The sequence below is a fragment of the Hemiscyllium ocellatum genome, chromosome 8, assembly GCF_020745735.1.
Source record: "Hemiscyllium ocellatum isolate sHemOce1 chromosome 8, sHemOce1.pat.X.cur, whole genome shotgun sequence".
Lineage (NCBI taxonomy): Eukaryota > Metazoa > Chordata > Chondrichthyes > Orectolobiformes > Hemiscylliidae > Hemiscyllium > Hemiscyllium ocellatum.
In genome coordinates, this window is record NC_083408.1 from 36,193,675 (window position 1) to 36,214,962 (window position 21,288).

General features: G+C 43.4%; 1 protein-coding gene across 1 annotated transcript in view; it reads right to left on the reverse strand.

Annotated features, from left to right (window-relative positions):
• Positions 1-21,288, reverse strand: part of LOC132818114 (kunitz-type protease inhibitor 1-like) — a 56,837-nt gene that overhangs the window by 19,421 nt on the left and 16,128 nt on the right. The window contains exon 2 of the mRNA XM_060828811.1: positions 3,934-4,085. Coding sequence (XP_060684794.1) covers positions 3,934-4,085 — 152 coding nt within the window. The remainder of the gene's footprint in view (positions 1-3,933; positions 4,086-21,288) is intronic.

A 21,288-nucleotide genomic window follows, 5' to 3' on the forward strand; every position in this document is an offset into this window, starting at 1 on the left:
TCAGGGAGCAAGGGTTCAGGGAGGAGGGATCGAGAGAGTGAGTGATCGAGCAGAAGAAGAAGATTTAGAGGGAGGAGCAGAGGGGTTCGGGAGGAGGGGGAGAGCGTAACGAGAGAGAGGAGGGTTTGGAAGAGAAGGCAGGGTGGGTGGTTTAAAAAAAAAGGTGGGAAAGAGAGTCGTCGTCAAGAGGATAGTGGGGCGAGGGGGGATTGAGGTGAGTGGGGGTAGAATTGGGGTGAGGTAACAAATATGTCATTGATGAGACTCAAACATAAGGCCTTGCCAGAAACTAATCAGCCCTTGTTGATGTAAATGTTACCAGGGCAACCAGGGCAGGGCAAACTGAACAATAAACAAATCACCAGAGCTGATCAAAAGGACGGAGATAATGCAACATCTTTATAATGTGCAATGCCCAACATTTCTATTCAATATAAAATGAGAACAGCCTCTTTTTTTTTCTCCACAATCACCATAACCTAATGACCCAGTAACTGATTTTCTCAGTTACTGGATACCGCTGGCATTTCCCAGCACACTTCCAAGTAAAACTAGGGTGTGGCTCAATACTTGATTTTATTGCAGTCTGTAGCTCACTACTAGGGACTTACAAAACCATTTGCAACAATTTACATTTGCATATTACCTTTAGCAGATCAATAATGTCCAAAGGCTATTCATAGCAGCCAAAGAAAATTTGAAGACGAAAGTGGGTACTGCAGATGCTGGAGATCAGAGTGGTGCTGGAAAAGGACAGCAGGTCAGGCAGCATCCGAGGAGCAGGGAAATCAATGTTTCGGGCAAAAGCCCTTCATCAGGAATGAGGATGCTGCCTGACCTGCTGTGCTTTTCCAGCACCACTCTAACCTTGAAAGAAAATTTGAAACCAAGCCAAAGAGATGGCTAGGCAGACAACCAAACGTTTGCTGACACAGATAGATTTATGGGAGTATTTTGGAAGGTACTAGGGGTTGCCAATGGTTACATGAAAACTCCAAAGTTTGACACCCAGAGCATAGAATCCCTACAGTGTGGAAACAGGCCATTCGGCCCCTATAGCCCCACATTTCCCCTGGCCAACCTAGCTAACTTGTACACACCCGGTTTGTGTGAGGAAGCCAGAGCCCCCGGAGGAAACTGGAGGAGAATGGCTGCGTGGAATCTGCAGTCACCCGAGGCTGGAATCGAACCCGGGTCCCTGGTGCTGTCAGGCAACATTGCTAACCACTGAGCCACCATGTCACCTCTAGGGCGCACCAGGATATTGCTAAAGAAGAGACATGTGATGGGCAAGAGTTATTCTTCTTAGCACCGAGAAGGCCGAGGGGGAATCTGATGGAGGTGTACAAAGTTCCGAGGGGCAAAGACAGGGAAGATAGACGGCAAAACTCAAGGGGCACACAGTTTTAAGATAAAGAGGAGACTTGAGGGAATATTTTCTCAGCAAGCGGGTTGACAGTATATTGAACTCACTGCCTGAAAGAGTGCTAAAGAGGGAACCCTCAAGACACGCAAGACACTGTTTAAATGAGCAAATGAAATACCATATCATACAAGGCTTTTTGGGCTAAGTGTTGGAAAACGTGTGTGTTGTTAAGGCTTTGGTGAACTGCGGCAACGCAGAGTCATAGGAGCTATACAGCACGGTAACAGATCCGTTAAGACTAATGCCGACCAGATACCCTAAATTAATTTAATCCCATTTGCCACATTGGTTCCACATCCCTGTAAACCCTTACTGTTCATGTACCCGTCCATATAACTTTTAATTTATGTAATCATACCAGCCACCACCGCTTCCTTTGGCAGTTCATTCTCACCCTCTGCATGAAAAAGTTGCCCCTTAGGTCCCTTTTAAATCTATCCGCTCTCACCTTAAACCTATGCCCTCTTAGTTCTGGGCTCCACCACCCTAGGGAGAAGTCCTTGGCTATTCATTCTATCGACAGTCCTCATGATTTTGTGAACTTCTACAAGGTTTCATGAATGAAATTTTAAAAATCATTCCAACAAGGTAATGTATTACCAATTTCTTAATGGGTTAATATGCTGGAACTGCCTGTCCAACAGCACTATGGTGTTTACCTACAGTGCATTGCGAAGGCAACTTAACACCACCTTCTGAAGGACAACTAGGGATGGGTAATAAATGCCAACCAACTAAATCACATCCATATTTCTGACTGAATATAAAAAAAAAGAACATCAACTGGATTTGTTAAATGTTTCTCTTTGCAGAAAATACCTGGCCTGGTGAATATTTCCTGCATTTGTTTGGTTATTATTGCTGCAGTCATATTGGATATTGTCCTGGACAGAGGATAGGATGAGATGCTACATTGCTGTATTTCCTGTCAAGATGCAGGATGTATACTCAGGGCTGGAGAGGGACATGCGGTCAAAAGGCAAAGATTTGGTTATCGTGGTGCGTGAATGTATCAACAATGCCGAATATACTCCCTTTACAGAACATGCAAAGGCAGTGGGGACAGGTGTAGCATAGATTCACTGGGAGGTTACCAGGGATCGGGAGTGTTATACTGGAGAAAAATTTGGATTTTCTTCAATGCATCTGTGAATGCTAACAAAAAAACTTCACATTTTCAATATGATGCAAAATTAAAATTAGAAATCTCTGCAAAATTTGTTCAATGACAAAAACCAGGAGCAGAAATATATGAGGACACTATTTTTTTTTAAAAAAAGTGGGCTATTGAAAATTTTAGTCTGTCAAAACCTCTAAAGGAAAAATCTATTAATTCTTTTAATTTTTGTTAGCAAGGCGTCCAATATGACATGGCAGTGGACATGTGTTATTCCCTTAATGAACATGTTCTGTACTGTGGCCTGAGAGCTAATGGTCTCAAGCTCGCAGTCTCCAAATTACTGGAGTTCCATTATGTCTCCACATGAGACAGTGAGCATGAGTGTGACAGGACCACAGAGGCAGACAGGGGGAGCATGTGTTTGTGGGACAGAGAGGCAGAGACAGAAAGACGGGGAGAGGCAGAGACAGAAAGACGGGGAGAGAATGAGAGGTGTAGACAGGGAGGGTTGTGGGGACAGGGGGTGGATATAGGGAGGATGAGATGCTACACCGCTGTATTTCCTGTTCAATGCAAACATTCAGGATGTATACTCAGGGCTGGAAAGAAACTTGCAGTCGAAAGTAGCTATGGTTATCACGGTGCATGAATATATCGACAATGCCGAATTAAGACAGAGGTCCTGCATATAGAGTAATGAACTGAGAAACAGTATCACAAAAGATTCTAATTTCTGGTGTAGTTTGCATACATTAGAGAGATTAATACATGGCTCGCAAACGGCTGGAGAAATGGGTTCCAGTTTGCGGGTCATTAGCCCAATGTTCTGGAAAAGGAGGCTGTACTTTCAAGCAGATCTACACTTCACAGAGGGTGGTGTGTATATGGAATGAGTTGCCAGAGGAAGTGGTGGACTCTGGTACAGTTGCATTATTTAAAAAGGCATCTGGATGGGTATATGAAGAAGGAGGGTTTGGAGGGATGTGAGCCAAGTGTTAGCAAATGGGACTAGTTTAGGTTGGGATATCTGGTCAGCATGGACGGGTTGGACAGAAGAGTCTGTTTCTGTGCTGTACATCTCTATGACTCTATGGCCTGAATTGTGCTGGGGCCAATGTGACCTTGTGAACCAAGTAATGAGGGAAGTAGAATGCATTTTTAACCAAATTGTAATGGGCAACAGGTCAAACATGGAAATATGTGGAACATTAAGGGGTGGAGTCAAACAACAAACAGTGGATAAATAATAATAATATTCCCTGTTCAGAAGGCCGAATTGACATTTGACAAAGAAAAAAAGACCCCTTCCTATTAGCTTAAATACAAGAAATTGTAATTTAATAACAATACATCAACAAATAGATTATGTCTGTAAATGCATAGATACCTCTAACTTCACAGAGGGATCTCCATCGAGGAGTTTCCAATCAAAACTGACAATTCTAAAGTCATCTCTACTTGCCAACCCACTTAACACCACTTGCTCATTCGGCTGCACAATTCGGTCTCTTCCTGCATCTGCCCGTGGCAGTTTGTCACCTGCAAGAGAAGGTAAATAAAAACCATTAGGACAGGCAGAGCACAGTGAACTACAGCAGAATGGGTTTTAGACAGATTGGATCTAATTACATCTATATTTTTTAAAAACTTCCAAATACAATGTTCAACAGCAATTAGTATCAGAATCAGAATCAATCAGAACACTTCCACTAATGACGTAGAAATAGTTATCTCCCTGCTATATTGAATCTTTTCTATGGATAGAATAAGCATGAAGAGTCAAACTAGTCAACTGGTTGAAGCTTTTCTTCCTTATAAAATAGGGAGCTGAAATTAGTCTTTGCCCTTGGTAGGATGCGTCTCCCATTTATAATTTCTAAGCCTTTTGGACTTGGCACATAATAATGTCTATAAAACTGTGTTACTGTTAACTTGCATTTACTGTGTTCCAACCAAATCATATGCTGCCCTCTGTCTACACTGTCATAATCAGGACCTTTCACTCTACCTTCTATGCCATATCTTTCTTCCTCAACTTCAAAACAGTGAACTTCTCACAACTCTCTCAGCCTAGCTTTCCTTCGAAAATCTACAATCCCGAACAGTCTCACAGTTTTTCTGACTTATCTGCTCTTCCTTGCTCCAATTTTCAACCTCAGAACTACCAATTGCATTCAAGCTTCTCAATTCTAAAAAAACTTTCTTTAAAAACAAGGCAAGAATCCAACTGAGTTGAGATCTTCATCTTGCATTAATGCCAGTTCTTCTGAGAAGATTCTATACTAGGGAAACCACACCAAGAATATGTCCTATCTTCTCCCCAACACCATAGTCAGCAAGCCCAAGATTGTCAGAAGATATCAAATTTTCTATTCAATTCCCTCTAAAGGGACATTGACAATAGGCAGGAAGCACGGGAGGGCAAGGGGACCTGAACTACTCTGAAAAACTGAGTTACTTGCTCCCCACAGTGTAAAGTGGGAGACTTACATGTATAACTTTTAATGGTAGTTATCTGTGCATGTGTGAAGTTAATAATCAACTTGTAAATATTTCTGCAACCATCTGATTTCTTTAAGGAAAGAGTTTTTGAAGCCTGGCTGTAGAATGAATGGGTTTTAATGCACCGATGGATTTTTGTTTAGTTTGTTCGCAACCCAGTCTGATAAATAATGGAGCCTATAAAGGATATAGTGAGTTAGGTCCTTACAGTTAAGAGCTAGTGCTGTTCCAGACTATATAAAACTCAGATATGGTTATTTAGGCCCAGTGCAGTGACACCCAAGTACATGATAGCTCTGGAAGAAGCTATTGCAGTTCCAGTTTAATAACTGTAGTCCCGAGAGCCTTAAACCTATTGAGATGGTCGATACTTGAGTGTATTGAAAACTGTACAAGGCGTGTTGCGTGCATACAAAAGCTGCTTGTTTCTTTTCAATTTACAAAGGAGTGTTTTGAGATTAATAGGATTATAGTGCTACTGTGGTTAAATTTGTTTTATAAATAGATAGTTTCAATTATTCGATTTTATCTTTGTTCCTATTGTCATAAATTTGCATGCTTGGGTTTCCGAGACAGACTACTTCATTAAAATCAAAACTGGACTCAATGTTAATTCTATTTCTCCTGCCACAGATGCAGCCAGACCTGCTGAGTTTCTCCAGCAAGTCAGGAATATTCCCCACTTGTCTGAGGGAGTACAGCTCCAACAACACAAGTGCTTGATACAATTCAGGACAAAACAGTATACTCAATTGGCAACATACCCAAAATACACACTCGCTTCACTGCCAACATGCAGTAGCAACAGTCTGTACCATCTACAAGATGCACTGCAGAAAATCACCAAGACTCCTCAATAGCACCTTCCCAGCCCACAACTTTCTAGAAGGACAAGGGCAGCAAACATATGGTAACATCTACCAGTTTCCCTCCAGCACACTCATTATCCTGACTTGGAAATATATCACCATTCCTTCAGTGCTGCTGGGTCAAAATCCTGGAATGCCCTCTTTAGCAACATAATGGATCTACCTGCAGCAAATGCAGTTCACTCTCACCTTCTCAAAAGGCAACTAGGGATGGGCAGTAAGTTTGAGTGATTTCCACATCCCTTTAATGAATGAAAGAAAAAGCCCTGAATTATTGACAGTGGGTCAGCTGGAACACTCAAATTTAGTCTGATATGACAATGCAGCACTCAGGAAATGTTTCATTGTCAGTGGGATTGTCTTTTGAATGAGGTATTAAACCAAGACCCAATCAGGTGGAAGTCAGCAATTGCAGGAAGCAAAATAGGGAAGCTCTCGACAGAAATTGGAGGAAGGCCAATTTTAATGGTTTTAGGCAAGAACTTTCAAAAGTTGATTGGGGGCAGATGTTCGCAGGTAATGGGGCGGCTGGAAGATGGGAAGCCTTCAGAAATGAGATAATGAGAGTCCACAGACAGTATATACCTGTTAAAGGTGAAAGACCAGGCTGGTGAGGTGTAGGGAATGCTGAATGACTAGAGAAATTGAGGTTTGGTTAAGAAAAAGAAGGAAGCATATGCCAGGTATAATCAGCAGAGATCGAGTGAACCCTGAGAAGAGTATAAAGGCAGTAGGAGTATACTTCAGAGGGAAAGCAGGAGGGCAAAGAGGGGACATGAGATAGCTTTGGCAAATAGGGTTAAGGAGAATCCAAAGGGATTTTATTAATATATTAATGTCAAAAAAGTAACTAGGGAGAGAATAGGGCCCCTCAAAAGATCAGCAAGGCAGCCTTTGTGCGGGACCACAGGAGATGGAAAAGATACTAAACTAGTATTTTACATCAGTGTTTACTGTGCAGAAGGACATGGAAGATGCAGAATGTAGGAAAGTAGATGGTGACATCTTGAAAAATGTCCATATTACAAAAGAAGGTAGCGCTGGATGTCTTGAAACTCACAAAAAAAGTGGATAAATCTCCAGGTGTACCCTAGAACTCTGTGGGAAGCTAGGGAAGTGATTGCTGGGCCCCTTGCTGAGATATTTGGATCGTCGATAATCACAGGTGAGGTGCCAGAAGACTGGAGGTTGGCTAACGTGTGCCACTATTCAAGAAAGAAGGTAAGGACAAGCTGGGGAACTATAGACCAGTGAGCCTGCCGTCAGTGGTGGGTAAGCTGTAGGAGGAAATCCTGACAGACAGGATTTACATGCATTTGGAAAAGTAACGACTAATTAGGGATAGTCAACACAGTTTTGTGCATGGGAAATTGTGTCTCAAGAGCTTGATTAAATATTTTGAAGAAATAACGAAGACAACTGATGAGGGCAGAGGGAAGGATATGGTCTAGATGGACTTCAGTAATATGTTTGACAAGTTGTAGACTGGTTAGCAAAAGTTAGATCTCATGGCATACAGGGAGAACTAGCCATTTGGATACAGAACTGGCTCAAAGGCAGAAGACAGAGGGTGGTGGTGGAGGATTGTTTTTCAGACTGGAGGCCTGTGACCAGTGGTGTGTCACAAGGATCGGTGCTGGGTCCACTACTTTTTGTCATTTATATAAATGATTTGGATGTGAACATTGGAGGGATACTTAGTGAGTTTGCAGAAGACACCAAAATTGGAGGTGTAGTAGACAACGAAGGAGGTTACCTTGATCAACAGGCTTTTGATCAGATGGGCCAATGGGCTGAGAAGTGGCAGATGGAGTTTAATTTAGATAAATGTGAAGTGTTGCATTTTGGAAAGGCAAATCAGGGCAGGACTCATACACTTAATGGTAAGGTCCTAGGGAGTGTTGCTGAACAAAGAGACCTTGGAGTGCAGGTTCATAGCTCCTTGAAAGTGGGGTCGCGGGTAGATAGGATAGTGAAGGCGGAGTTTGGTATGCTTTCCTTTATTGGTCAGAGTATTGAGTACAGGAGTTGGGAGGTCATGTTGTGGCTGTACAGGTCATTGATTAGGCCAATTTTGGAATATTGCATGCAATTCTTGTCTTCTCTCCTACTGGAAGGATGATGTTGTGAAACATGAAAGCCTTCAGAAAAGATTTACAAAGATGTTGTCAATGTTGGAGCATTTGACCTATAGGGAGAGGATGAATAAGCTGGGGCTATTTTCCCCACAGCATCAGAGGCTGAGGGGTGACCTTCTAGAGGTTTATGAAATCATGAGGGGCATGGATAGGATAAATAGACAAAGTATTTTCCCTGGGGTGAGGGAGTCCAGAGCTACAGGGTAAAAGTTTAGGGTGGGAGGATTAAAATTTAAAAGGGAGCCAAGGGAAAACTGTTTCATGCAGAGTGTCATGCATGTATGGAATGAGCTGCCAGAGGAAGTGGTGGAGGCTGGTACAATTGCAACATATAAAAGGCATCTGGATGGGTATATGAATAGGAAGGGTTTGGAGGGATATGGGGTAAGTGCTGGCAAATGGGATATCTGGTCGGCATGGACGAGTTGGAATGAAGAGTCTGTTTCTGTGCTGCACATCTTTATGAGTCTATGATAACAATCTGCTTATAGACCAGTAACTGGAAGCAAGATTTGAAGAAACTTAAGAAAATTATTACAAAAGGGGCTGCAGAGGAAATAGTCATTGCTATTTAATACTTTATCATCCAGAACTAACATGAGCTAATCAGGAGGTAAATTGAGGTTCAATACACCACAAACTGCATACTAAATGGTCCATGTATCTCAGACAGATGCCAAAACTCTTATTGGCAATCCATCCAGCAAACAAACTTTTAAACTCTACTTTCCTTGAGTGATTTTGGATGGCCTCCTTCAATCTTCCTCAACTACAGCCCCAACTCAGCCTCAAAGTCTTCTTGGTTACCCCCCCCCCCCCCCACTCCATGAATTGTCAATTTGCTCCAACAATTACTCCCTCCCCGGCTGCTCAATCTCTACCCTCGAGACTACAGCGCAGTGGAATTACAAGGATACCCCCAGCTTTGCCAGCAGACAGCACTGCTCAAGACAATCGCCACACCAACTCCCAGCTTCCCAGAGCCGCTAATTGCTCTGCGGGGATTTATCTGAGCCCCAGTCTCATTAGCAGCACAGAGCTATCAACTGCTCCCACCCCCCCCCCCCATGCCAATGAAATCCATCAGCCTTGTGGTCCTGCTGCTGCTGCTCAGAGACCATTGTTGCTGTGTTCCTGGCACTGTGGCTCATTCCTATGTCGCATGACTAGCTGCACCCCCTCCCCAACAAAAAACCTGTGCAACTTACTAGCGCATTCTTCCAATATCCTGTGGTCACTGTTACTGAGTGAGCACATCCTCCCTGTCTGCCGTGCTGTGTACTTCCACTGCCAGTTCCAGCTCTCGGCCCCCTAAACTCATTGTGTGAATTCAGGAGTCCATGGCTTTTGTTTACCCAGCCCCCAATGCCTTATCTTCACCTTGGACATCCAGTCCTTGTACACATCCATCCGCCATGACAAGGGCCTCCAAGCCCTCTGTTACTTCCTTTTCCGCCGACCCTACCAGTACCTTTCCAGCATTTGGCTTAACGGGTCCACACCCTCAACAATTTCTCTTTCGAATCGTCCCACTTTGTCCTGACCAAAGGGGCAGCTGCCGGCACCCACATGGGCCTACGACACTACGATCAGGATTAAATAGTCAGAGGCAGAAATAGCCCAAGCTTTCTGTGGAGGTCTTCCACCATAGCAGCGCAGAGTAAGGATTTTTTTCCCCAAAATGTTGGAGCCAAGTTAGTCAGTCAATCTCAACTACATTTGAACAGGCTTCCAAATGCCCAGCTACAACACAAACCATCACCAGTGCTCTTTGTGCAAGTCAGACGAATGCAGAAGAGCTTTTAATGCATTGAAGTTGACAGGGGATATGAAAAAGGAGGTCAGTCAGTAGAGCACTAGCAAAGTTGAAGCTGGATTTAGCAATGTTCAATTCACCCTGCATCCTGCTCGATGGCCTACATAATCCTGTGATGGTTCCAATCTTAACATTTTCAACCAAGGTGCTCTCACCTCTCACCGTCTCTAGAACCTTCTCCAACCCTGCACAAAATCTCAGTACTTCAGCACATCCACCACTGGCAGCCATACCTCCAGCTCCAAGGACGATATCTCATGCTATCCTTTTCTTATATCTGCTTCTCGAATACTCTCCCTTAAAAGACTTACCTCTTTCATTCTGCTTTGATCACCTTCCAACAACATCTGAAGTGGTTCAGTACCAAAATCTTTCCGATTATGTTCTTCAGAACAGGAAGTGGTGGAGGCTGGTACAATTGCAACATTTAAGAGGCATTTGGATGGGTATATGAATAGGAAGGGTTTGGAGGGATATGGGCCGAGTGCTGGCAGACGGGACTAGATTGGGTTGGGATATCTGGTCGGCACAGATGGATTGGGTATGAGGAAATAGTTGCCTCCCCATGCGTGTGCAGCAGATCCACATCAGCTGCTCTGTTTCGGTTGGGTAGTTACTGAAGGGTCTGTTTCCATGCCGCACATCTGACTCCTTTTTTTGACAATTCAGGAGATTAAAAATGCACTATCGGAAAGCAAGTTACTATTTTTGTTTCACTTCAAATGGAGAATTGGCACAGGGAGGTTCCATCAGACTACATGAATCACTAGTAGTAGTGAAAGATAGGGACAATGATATTTTAAGTCTGGGTCAATGACCAAACAACTGATTAGATTTGGTGTCTACACATAAACTGAAACAAGAAGTAGTTAATAAAGCGGTTGGCTTCTTGGAGAAGATTTCTTGGCAGCATAACCCAGTACTTATCTCGAGTCAGCTGGTGTAACTGTCATAATCTAAAGGCCATTTAAATATGATATAAAAATATCTTCGTATTTAGCATCCACACGCAGACTACTCTCCCAGGCTTAGAAACCCATAGGGAATCTCACAAAAGTAAACCTGATACACAGGACTCAAAAATGTTTCATGTCTGACTGCACTTTGCCTGTAGAGAATACAGCAATCGGCAGCAGGGAGCCTTATCTCCCATGGATCACGCTAAGTCACTATTGGGATCTCACTGCCTCTGCCATTTCCTACAGGAAGCTCAGAGGCCTGTCATCAGTACATCCGTAGCTGCCCAACCGAAACAGAGCAGCTGATGTGGATCTGCCGCACACGCATGGGAAGGCAATTATTTCCTCATACCCAACCCAGGCCTAATCTTTCACATTATAAATCTGTCTCCCAGCTGGGAGCTGTGGGGTGTGAAGCTATAACATTAGAATGGGATAGATGGGGTGTCTGATGCCTACTCAGCACTGGGCAATTATCAGAAGAGGTGGGCAAGGTTGAGAATGGCCTTTTCCTTTGCTGAGAGGACTACTGAACTGGTGCGGTGGCAGTGGGGGTTGGGGGAGGCAGAACTAACCTTGTGGAACCAAGGGCCCTAGCTCTCACACACCAACTCCCACACAGATCCAGCTTTTCTAAGGCAGCATGGTTGGACAGATTGGGCCTTCACCTATTGGGATTTAGACAAACGAGGGGCTATTCTATTGGAGATTCTGAGGAGACTTGACAGGAGGATGCTCCCACTTACTGAGGGGACATGGCTGGAGAGGAGGTGGTTTCTCTTTTAAGATGGCTATTCAAGGAGGAGTGGTCTTCTCTCAGAAGTCTGCTGGTCTGTGAAATTCTCTTCCCCTGACTGGGGAAACTGGGTCATTAAGTTTATTCAAAATGGAGTTCAATCAATATTTGATAGACAAGGGAGTGAAGGGTCACAGGGGAGTAGACAAGAAACAGTGGGGTTAGCCCACAATCAGATCAGGCTGAACAGAACTGAGGGGTCAAGTGGTCAAACCAGGCTCCTTGCCTCAGTCTGACCTACAACAAAGTCCCTACCACTGACTCTCTAGCGTGACCGGCTCCACTTACCCAGCCCCACCCTCCATGTTGCTGCTTCAGACTGGGAATGATCCCAGCTGCTGCTCCAATTGGCCCACAGCTCTTGGAGACATGATCTCACCTCTCAAAGGGGCACGTGCCCCAATGCGATGTTCTACTGCCGACAGACATAGTGGTGTCAGGGTCCCCCCCCGAAAAACCAGACTATTTGGCCATCTCCGAATTTCCAGCCTCCACCATCAAGTGTCCAAACAAACTGCTGTCATACTCACGGCTCGAGTCTCTCCACTGCTCCCTGTTTGCATTTCAGACCTTCAGCACTTGCTACACAATGCTTTCTTTTCAAACTGTAATTTATTGACCATAAGAATAGGTACAGAAGTAGGCCATTCAGTCCATTCAGGCTGCTCCACCACTCCCTGGTGCTGAGAGGCAGCAGTGCTAACCCACTGAGCCACTGTGCTATCCAATCCTCAACTCCACTTTCTTGCCTTAACCCTCGATTCCCTCACAGATTAATATTTGTCTGGCTCAGCCTTGGATACGCTTCTCTGCGGTGAAAGAGTTCTACAGATTCAGTACTCTTCAGGTGAAAAAAATTCCATCTTGGCATCAGGGATACAGCAGAACACTAGTCAATCCCACCTGCTTCATCTGCTAGGCCACATATTACAGCCTAAAACTAACAATTAAGATTTATTACAGGTTGAGTTATTCAGATGTTACAGAATCTTCTGACACAACGTTCAAATTATTCTGACAGTCTGAAACCATCTATGTCCAAACTCCAGTTTACATTATGATCTTATAGTAAAGGTAAGCAAATTTGATTTCCAGTTATCTGTTTATCGAAAAGATTGCTCTCACTCATGGCTTTCAATGAAATGCAAATAGATTTCTTTGATTAAAATTCTAACATGAGCATGATGCAAAGATAGGTGGAGGGACCAGTAGTATTGAGGAAGAGGGCAGGGTCCAGAAGGGGTTGGAAAGGTGAGGAGAGGGGACAACGAATTGGCAAATGAAACAATATTGGAAAATGTGAGGCTGTGCACTTTGGTAGAAAGAGCGAAGGTGTAGACTATTTTCTAACCAGAGAAAGGCTGTGGAAACCCAAAACATGAAGAAACTGAGGTGTCTTCTTAAGGATAATATGCAGATTCAGTTGGCAGTCAGGAAGGCAAATGCTATGTTTGTCTTCATTTCGAGAGGGCTAAAATGCAAGAGCAGAGTTGGACTGCTGAGGCTGTAGAAGGTTCTGGTAAAACTGTATTTGGAATACTGTGAGCAGTTTTGGGCCCCACATTTAAGGGAGGACGTGCTGGCACTGGAAAGGGTCCAGAGGAGATTTACAAGAGAGCAACCCTCCGAATGAAAGGCTTGTCATATGAAGAGCCATTGAGGACTCTAGGTCTGTACTTGGAATTTAGAAGGATGAAGGGGTGAGATCTGATCGAAACTAAACAGGATACTGAGAGGTCTGGATAGAGTGTATATGGAGAGGATGTTTCCTCTAGAATGAAGGCACAATCTTTCAGCCAGAGGGTGAGAAATCTGTGGAACTCATTGTCGCAGAGCATTGTCAAATGGAGTATTTAGGACAGAGATGGATAGGTTCTTCATTAGTAAGGGAATCAAGGGCTTTGGGGCAAAGGAAAATGGGGTTGAGAAACATATCATCCATGACTGAATAGTAAAGCAGACTGGATGGGCTAAATGGCCTAATTCAGGCTCTTATGGTCTTTTGTTTTAACATTCAGATATATTGAAAGTGAATCAAATCCCTTGGTTTAATTTTGTTGAGACATTGATTTCTCTACACACACACACACACACACACACACACACACACACACACACACACACACACTTGTTTGGTATAAAAACCTAATGCACCCTCATTATGCACTGAGTTTTCTTGTGTGTTTTAAAGTCATGAAGGATTTTCTGACAGAATTATCCTGGGAGTATATGTAATTACATCTCTCCAGGAAACTAGTCACCGCCCTCAGATACTATGCACTCGAGACAGCTGAGCAGATTGGTTTGTCTCACCACAAAGACCTTCACAAAATAAAAAGGGAGAAAACGATTATGTGATAAAGGCATAAACTTTTAAAATGAAGGGCAAGGAAGGTGTACCTGGCATCAGGCCCCACACCAAAGAAAACCACACATGCCCGATATTTACAATTATCATCTAGAGAAAGCAATGTTAGATTTACAAACATTAGTTAGCTCATTAGCAGTCTGTCTTTATCTTGCACCTTTGACACAAAAATTATATTCTTGTACATCAGTTTTGGAGTACAAGACCTAGTTTGACAGAACAGATACAATGGCAGGAGGATCAAAGTTAGAGCCCCTGAAGAGATCAGCTGAACATTATTGCTTTGTGTGAAAATCTTCCCTTGTATCAGTTATCAATGGGCCTTTCACTAACCACCTAACTGTGAGTGACCCTTCAGTCTAACAGAGGGGAGCACTACACCAGAGACAGTTGATCAAGTCATTAGTATATGTGGGATCTTCCTGTACATTAATTAGCTGCTGTTTCCTTTGACAACGATATCTGAATTTCAGAAAATACAAAGCACACTGGACACCCTGAAATCTTCACAGACATTATGTAAATGGGAGTTTGTTCTTTGCCTTTAAGATATGATGTTGAATCGCATCTTGCCTGGCCCTCAAATGGGCATTTTAAAAAAATGCTTACATTCAAAGAATAGGGAAGCTGTCCATAGCCTTGCCTTATATTTACCTTCACTAAAACAGTGCATTTGGTCATTACCATATTGCTGTTTATAGGGAGTTCTTTGCCAGAATATACTGGCGCCAACACTTTAAATTGCAACGGTGATTACACTTCCAAAATACTTAATCTCCTTTCGTTTAAGCTGCTTTCAAATGTGTCAAGTTTTGCAAAAGACATCTTTGTTTCTTCCATTTGTTTTACCAAGTTCTAAAACAATAGCTAAACCTCTCACTGCTAATCCTTGCCAAATGATGCTTTATTTAAACAAAACAGGTACACCCCGTGGAAAATGGGCCCTAGGTGTGGTATGGGCCTCAGTGGAAGAGCTGCTCACTGCTTAGTCCTCACCACATCTCAAAGACCCCCCCCCCACCCCGATTCCCACTGTTAAAAATGGAGGTCAGAGACCAAAATGGAGGGCAATCCAGCATCATCCTCAAACTGTAATTATACAGCAGGTGGGACTGATGAAGATCGTTGACCGAAATCAGTTCTCAATGACAGCAATGCTAAGTTTAGGTTAATCAGGACATTATGTGCAGAACAATGGGGAAGTGCAGTAGCCACAACAACATGTTCTACCTATGCACGTCGCCTAGGTGCCCAGAATCTCAGTCCTCTGAAGCTCTCACCCATTCTCATCACATCTGTAGCAGTCTCTAATTACCTACCGTGAATCCTGTTTGTGGTGGAACAGGTTCTGAGTAATGACTTGGTAGATTTCCATACCACACCCTCAATGTGGCAAAACATAGTTATGTGGAATAGAGGGTGAAAGAGAGACAACAATAATACTGTGACTGACACTCTCACTCGAGCAGCATAATTTCAACAGCAAACAGAAACTGGTGTTTATACAGACGCATCAATAGGCCGTCATCTTGAAGTATTTCATATCCGAAATGAGTGAACATAGGAATATTCAGATAAATGACTAAAAGTTTGTCAAAGGAGCATCTTAAATGATAAAACTTGTGGACGGTAGGTAGAGGAGGGAATTCAGAACTTAGGGTCTAGTCATGGAGTTATAGAGGTGTACAGCACGGAAATAGACCCTTCGGTCCAACTCTTCCATGCTGACCAGATATCCTAACCTAATCTAGTCCCATTTGCCAGCATTTGGCCGATATCCCTCTAAACTCTTCCTATTCATATACCCATTCAGATGCCTTTTAAATGGTGTAATTGTACCAGCCTCCCCCACTTCCTCTGGCAGCTCGTTCCATACACACACCATCCACTACGTGAAAACGTTGCCCCTTAGGTCCCTTTTAAATTTTTCTTCCCCTCACACTAAATCTATCCCTTTAGTTTTGGACTCTTACCCTAGGGAAAGACCTTGTCCATTTACCCTTATCCATGCCCCCCATGATTTTATAAACCTCTAGAAGGTCACTTCTAAGCCTCCGAAGCTCCAGGGAAAAAAACCAGCTCTAGCCTATTCAGCCTCTCCCTACAGCTTAAATCCCTCCAACCCTGGCAACATCCTTGTAAATCTTTTCTGAACCCTTTCAAGTTTCACGACATCGTTCCAAAAGCAGGAAGGCCAGAATGGAACACAATATTCCAAAAGTGGCCTAACCAATATCCTGTGCAGCCGTAACATGACCTCCCAACTCCTCAGGTGAAAGCAAAAGGGAAGTGGTGAAAATCAGGGATATACAAGAGGCCAACCGTGGAAATTAGAACAGTGTTGGAGATGGTTGCTGGAATCAGAAAGAGCAATCTCCTGGGGTAAATTGAACACAAACATCAGATTTCCAAAATAGATGTAGTGAAGGAGGGTTACTGGACCCAAAAATACTTTCTCTCTCTTCAGATGCAGCTAATTCTGCTGAGTCTCTCCAGCAACTTCCTACTTTTGGATCAGAGTTTTAATGAGAGGTTCTCCATCAAAAGCTACTGTAGACCAATAAGCAGAGTCATGGTGGTAGATAAAGAGTCATGGTGGATGTATGTTAGGATACAGGAAGCTGGATTATTCAAGTGTTTAATTGAAATGGTCAGCTATCATTTGCCAGTAAGCTCCTGCACACAGCGACAAGCTAAAAAGCACAATTTGCTGAGGGTTGAACATCAGCCAGGACACTAGGGAGAGGTCCCACTGCTCTTCATTGAAGGAAGAAATGAGGTGACATTCACTTCAAATGACCAAAACATGGCATCGCCCAGTGTTTTCAACTCCAAGGACATCAGCCCAACTGCATAATCCATTTAACTCTCCCTCACTTTGCAACTCAAACTGCTCCTTCAGTGCACCTATGTAATATAGTTCAGCTATTCCAAGAGTTTCACATTCTTATCACTTTCCAACTAAAGAATCCTCTTCTGTGCTGCTTGTCGGATTTATGAGTAACTGTCCTCTATTTATGACCAATGCTTCTGGATTCTCCCACAAGCAGAAACATCTCGATGTCTGGCCCATCAAACAGTCATAACTTCTAAAAACCTTCATCAGGTCATCTCTGGAACTCTACTATCCCTCTACATGAAAAAGAAAATGGTTGCAATTTCTTCAGTGCCTCATCATTCTTTTCTTTGGAGAGAAAAGAATCTTGTCCTAGTTCCCATGATTCCTAACGGTTACAATCTCTCAGGTTCTGGTTGGTCACTTAAAGTTTGATAAAATCATCATATTTGCATCCAAACATTTTCACAGAATGTGGAAGTGTGGAAGCTGGCCATTCGGCCCAACGAGTCAACACAGACTGTTCGAAGTGCATACCCAACCCTCCTTCTATTCTATCCCCGCAACTCTGTCATTCCTATGGCTATTCTACCCAGCCTGCACATCCCTGGACACTACGGGTAATTTAGCATGCACATTTTTGGATCGTAGGAGGAAACTGGAGCACCCAGAGGAAACCCATGCAGGTACAGGGGTTCAAGCTCCTGAGAGACAGTTAACCGAGGGTAGATTCAAACCCAGGTCCCTAGTGCTGTGAGTCTGCAGTGCTCACTATACTGAGCCAATGTGCTATCCACTGCAAAGACCAGTGTAATGATGCAACTGAAGGGCAAGCGACATACCAAACTGATGCTAGACCAGGGGACACTGCAACTTTTGCTGTACGACTGAAAGAATAGTTTTTGAAAGTGAGGGGACAAGAACAAAATGTAGCAGAACTTGGGGAGCCAGGCCATTCAAGACTGCTGTTAGGAGTCACTTTCTCACACAAAGGGGACCAGGAATCTGCAACGCTATCCCTCTCCAAGGGTTGTGAGGAGGAGTGAGCAGCAATTGAAAATGTCAAAGTTGAGATGGATGCATTTTTATTAAGCAATGGTATTATCAGCTTGGGGGCAAAGGCGTTTCAATGAAATCGAGGAGCAGATGACTGGAATCTAAAGCAATGAAGGAACCAGCACAAGGAGTTTTCTGGCCTATTCCTGTGTTCTTCATACTTTCCAGTTCTGTAACCTACTGGCAATTCTAATATCAATCAATAAGTACTCTTGAGCAGGATAATAATGTTGGGACAATGTCTCAGACTCAGCTGGAGTTCAAATTCCAAAACAGTAGCAGGGGGTTTAATTTTAGTGAATGAAGTTTAAAATTGAAAGCTAGTCTTGGTAATGGCGATCATGAAAACATTGTCAATTGTTGAAAAATCTCATCTGGTGCATTTATGTCCCTTGACGGAAGGAAACAGTCCACCCTTACCTGATCTGGCCTACATGCGACTCCATACCAGCAACCATCTCGTTGACTATTAACTGCCTTGTAAAGTGGTCTAATCAAGGATAACAAAGGGAAGGGCAACAAATGTTGCATTTGTCAGCAATATCCACAGCCCAAAGATATTTTTATTAAAATTATAGAAGAGAATCTGAAGTATTATGCAACAACTTCCAGACCCTGGAGTAACCTTGTGATGACGTCATGGCACTGCACATCACCAAGTACAACAAACACAGCGTGGGCTGGATTAGAACACTATATCGAAAGAAAACTCAGAGGGTATTTAGACATGAATGTGCAAAGAAGAGAGTTCATTGCCTAGATAATGGAAGTCAGAGCCTGATATTACAATTTTGTATGCAAGTATAACAAAGTGTCACTTTGAAGTCCAAATCTGAAGACAGTCCGGTAAATAGGCAACATCTTTTCCCTGGGGTCAAGGAGTCCAGAACTAGAGGGCGTAGGTTTAGGGTGAGAGGGGAAAGATATAAAAGAGACCTATGGGGCAACTTTTTCATGCAGAGAGTGGTATGTGTATGGAATGAGCTGCCAGAGGAAGTGGTGGAGGCTGGTACAATTGCAACATTTAAGAGGCATTTGGATGGGTATATGAAGTGGAAGGGTTTGGAGGGATATGGACCGTGTGCTGGCAGGTGGGACTAGATTGGGTTGGGATATCTGGTTGGCATGGACGGGTTAGACCAAAGAGTCTGTTTGCATGCTGTACATCTCTATTGCTCTATGACTATGACTTTGCCTGCTCCTTGACCCGTCTGTAAAGAACTCAAAATAACAAAGCATTAAACCACACACACACAAAAAAAAGGACTGCTTGGTCCACATGGATTTTCATGTCAATACTCCAAGTAAACCAGTATGTTTAAATCCTGCACTGGAGCTGGAGGCTGGATTACAAGTCTGACCCACCCGTTAATGACTTGAATGAAAGCGGTTTTAGAACCAGGTCAGCATCGTAAAGACCTCTGTTCATTAACTGGAACCAGATCTCCAACTTGCAGCGTGTATCCAGCAGAGGCAACATAAGCAGACATAAAAGATAAGAAAGGAACAGACGAGCTGTTCCGTCAAAGCTGCCCCCACCCTCACATTGCCTGCAGCATTCTAACTAGATGCTACCTGACTCAAAACAGAGCTCATAAACCATTGTCTGCACTCCTGTTCTGTTAGGTACACATGCTAATTAATATGTTTTGAGCTTACTAAAAGCACTGCTAATTCTCTTTACAAAAAAAGTTTTATTTAATTTTTGTTTGAAGTCCCCACCTAGCTTTTCCTCATCAGATTGTTATCCATTCTTTTTGTCTGTCCAACTGTTGTTCTCTCTTTTTGGGCTCTATCCCCATCTGTCGTTAATTCCTTACTACCTCCCTCCAGTCAAAACCGACATTTTCCTATCTACCATCAGTTCCGAGGGAGGGTCACTTGACCCGAAACATTAACTCTGATTTCTCTCCACAGATGCTGCCAGATCTGCTGAGCTTTTCCAGCAATTTCTATTTTTTGTTTATGAGACTTGTGTGGGCATGACCAGTGGATATCTCAAAGCACTTTACAACCTGTTAAACACAGCTGTCCAAAAGGTGGTGTTAAATGTAACGAGGTGGAACAAAGATCACTTTTCTTAGGAAAACATCAAACAAAAGTGGGTGATGTTCTGCTTGGTCACATTTATATTAAAAATGTATTGACTGCCTTGAACTGAACTGGCTCAAACATGCTCAAGCATCACATTTAATCCATTGACTATACTCATTGGAATTTAGAAGGATGAGAGGATACTTACAGAAATATCTATTCCCTTCATAACTTTATAAAAGATAGAAGCTAGGAGGAAGTTTCCACAGGTGAGTGAAACTAGAATGCGGGGGGGGGGGGTTTGGAACAGCCTCAAAATAAGGAGGATCAGATTTAGGGCTGAGTTGAGGAGGAACTTCTTCACCCAAAGGGTTGTGAATCTGTGGAATTCCCAGCCCAGTGAAGCAGTTCAGGCATGAACTGCTTGTTGAGCTTTAAGGCAAAGGTAGATTTTTGAACAGTAAAGGAATTTAAAAGGTTATGGTGAGCAGGCGAGTTTGTGGGGCTGAGTCCACAAAAATATCAGCCATGATCTCAGCCGATTCCTGCTCCTATGTCTCATGTTCCTTTCTTGCCCCACTTGCCACTTCCCTATCCTGAACCTCCCCACTCACTGATCCTCCCTCAAACCATCGCTCACAACGGGGGGCTTGGATGGGGAGTGGTAACACAGGCAGCAAGCAAAGAGGGGTCAATGTGGCAAGTGAGAGGGTCAGGGGATGGACGGTTGACAGAGCGAAGGGGTAAGCAGGTAGGTCCAGGGTTGGAAGAGGTGAATGGGAGAATGAGGGAATGGAAGAATTGAGTCGGAAGGTTGGGAGAGAGTAGGGGTAAATGGGAACTGAAAAAAAACTTAAAGGCTTTGAGCGTGTGAGAAAGGGGAAAAAAAAGGAAGTCCTCAGTTATTAAAGAAGACGTCGTCGTCTCTTAGTACTGATGACCAGAGACATTGGTTCAGTTCCTCTCGCCAGAGTTGCTTCCTGGATTTACAAGGATGTTGCCCAGAGTTGGAGGGTATGAGCCAAGGGGGAAGGCTGAATAGGCTGGGGATGTTTTACCTGAAGTATCGGAGGCTGAGAGGTGACCTTAAAGGAGGTTTATAAAATCATGAAGGGCATAGACAGGATGGATAGTCAAGGCCTTTTCCCCAGGGTAGGGGAGTCCACATAGAGACGGCATAGGTTGAAGGTAAGAAGAAAAAGATTTAAAAAAAGGGACCGAAGGGGTAGCTTTTTCACACAGTATGTGGTGCCTGTATGGAATGGGCCAGAGGAAGTGTTGGGGGAGGTGGTACAATTACATCATTTAAAAGGCTGAATAGGAAAGATTTAGAAGGATATAGATCAAATGCTTGCAAATGGGACTAGG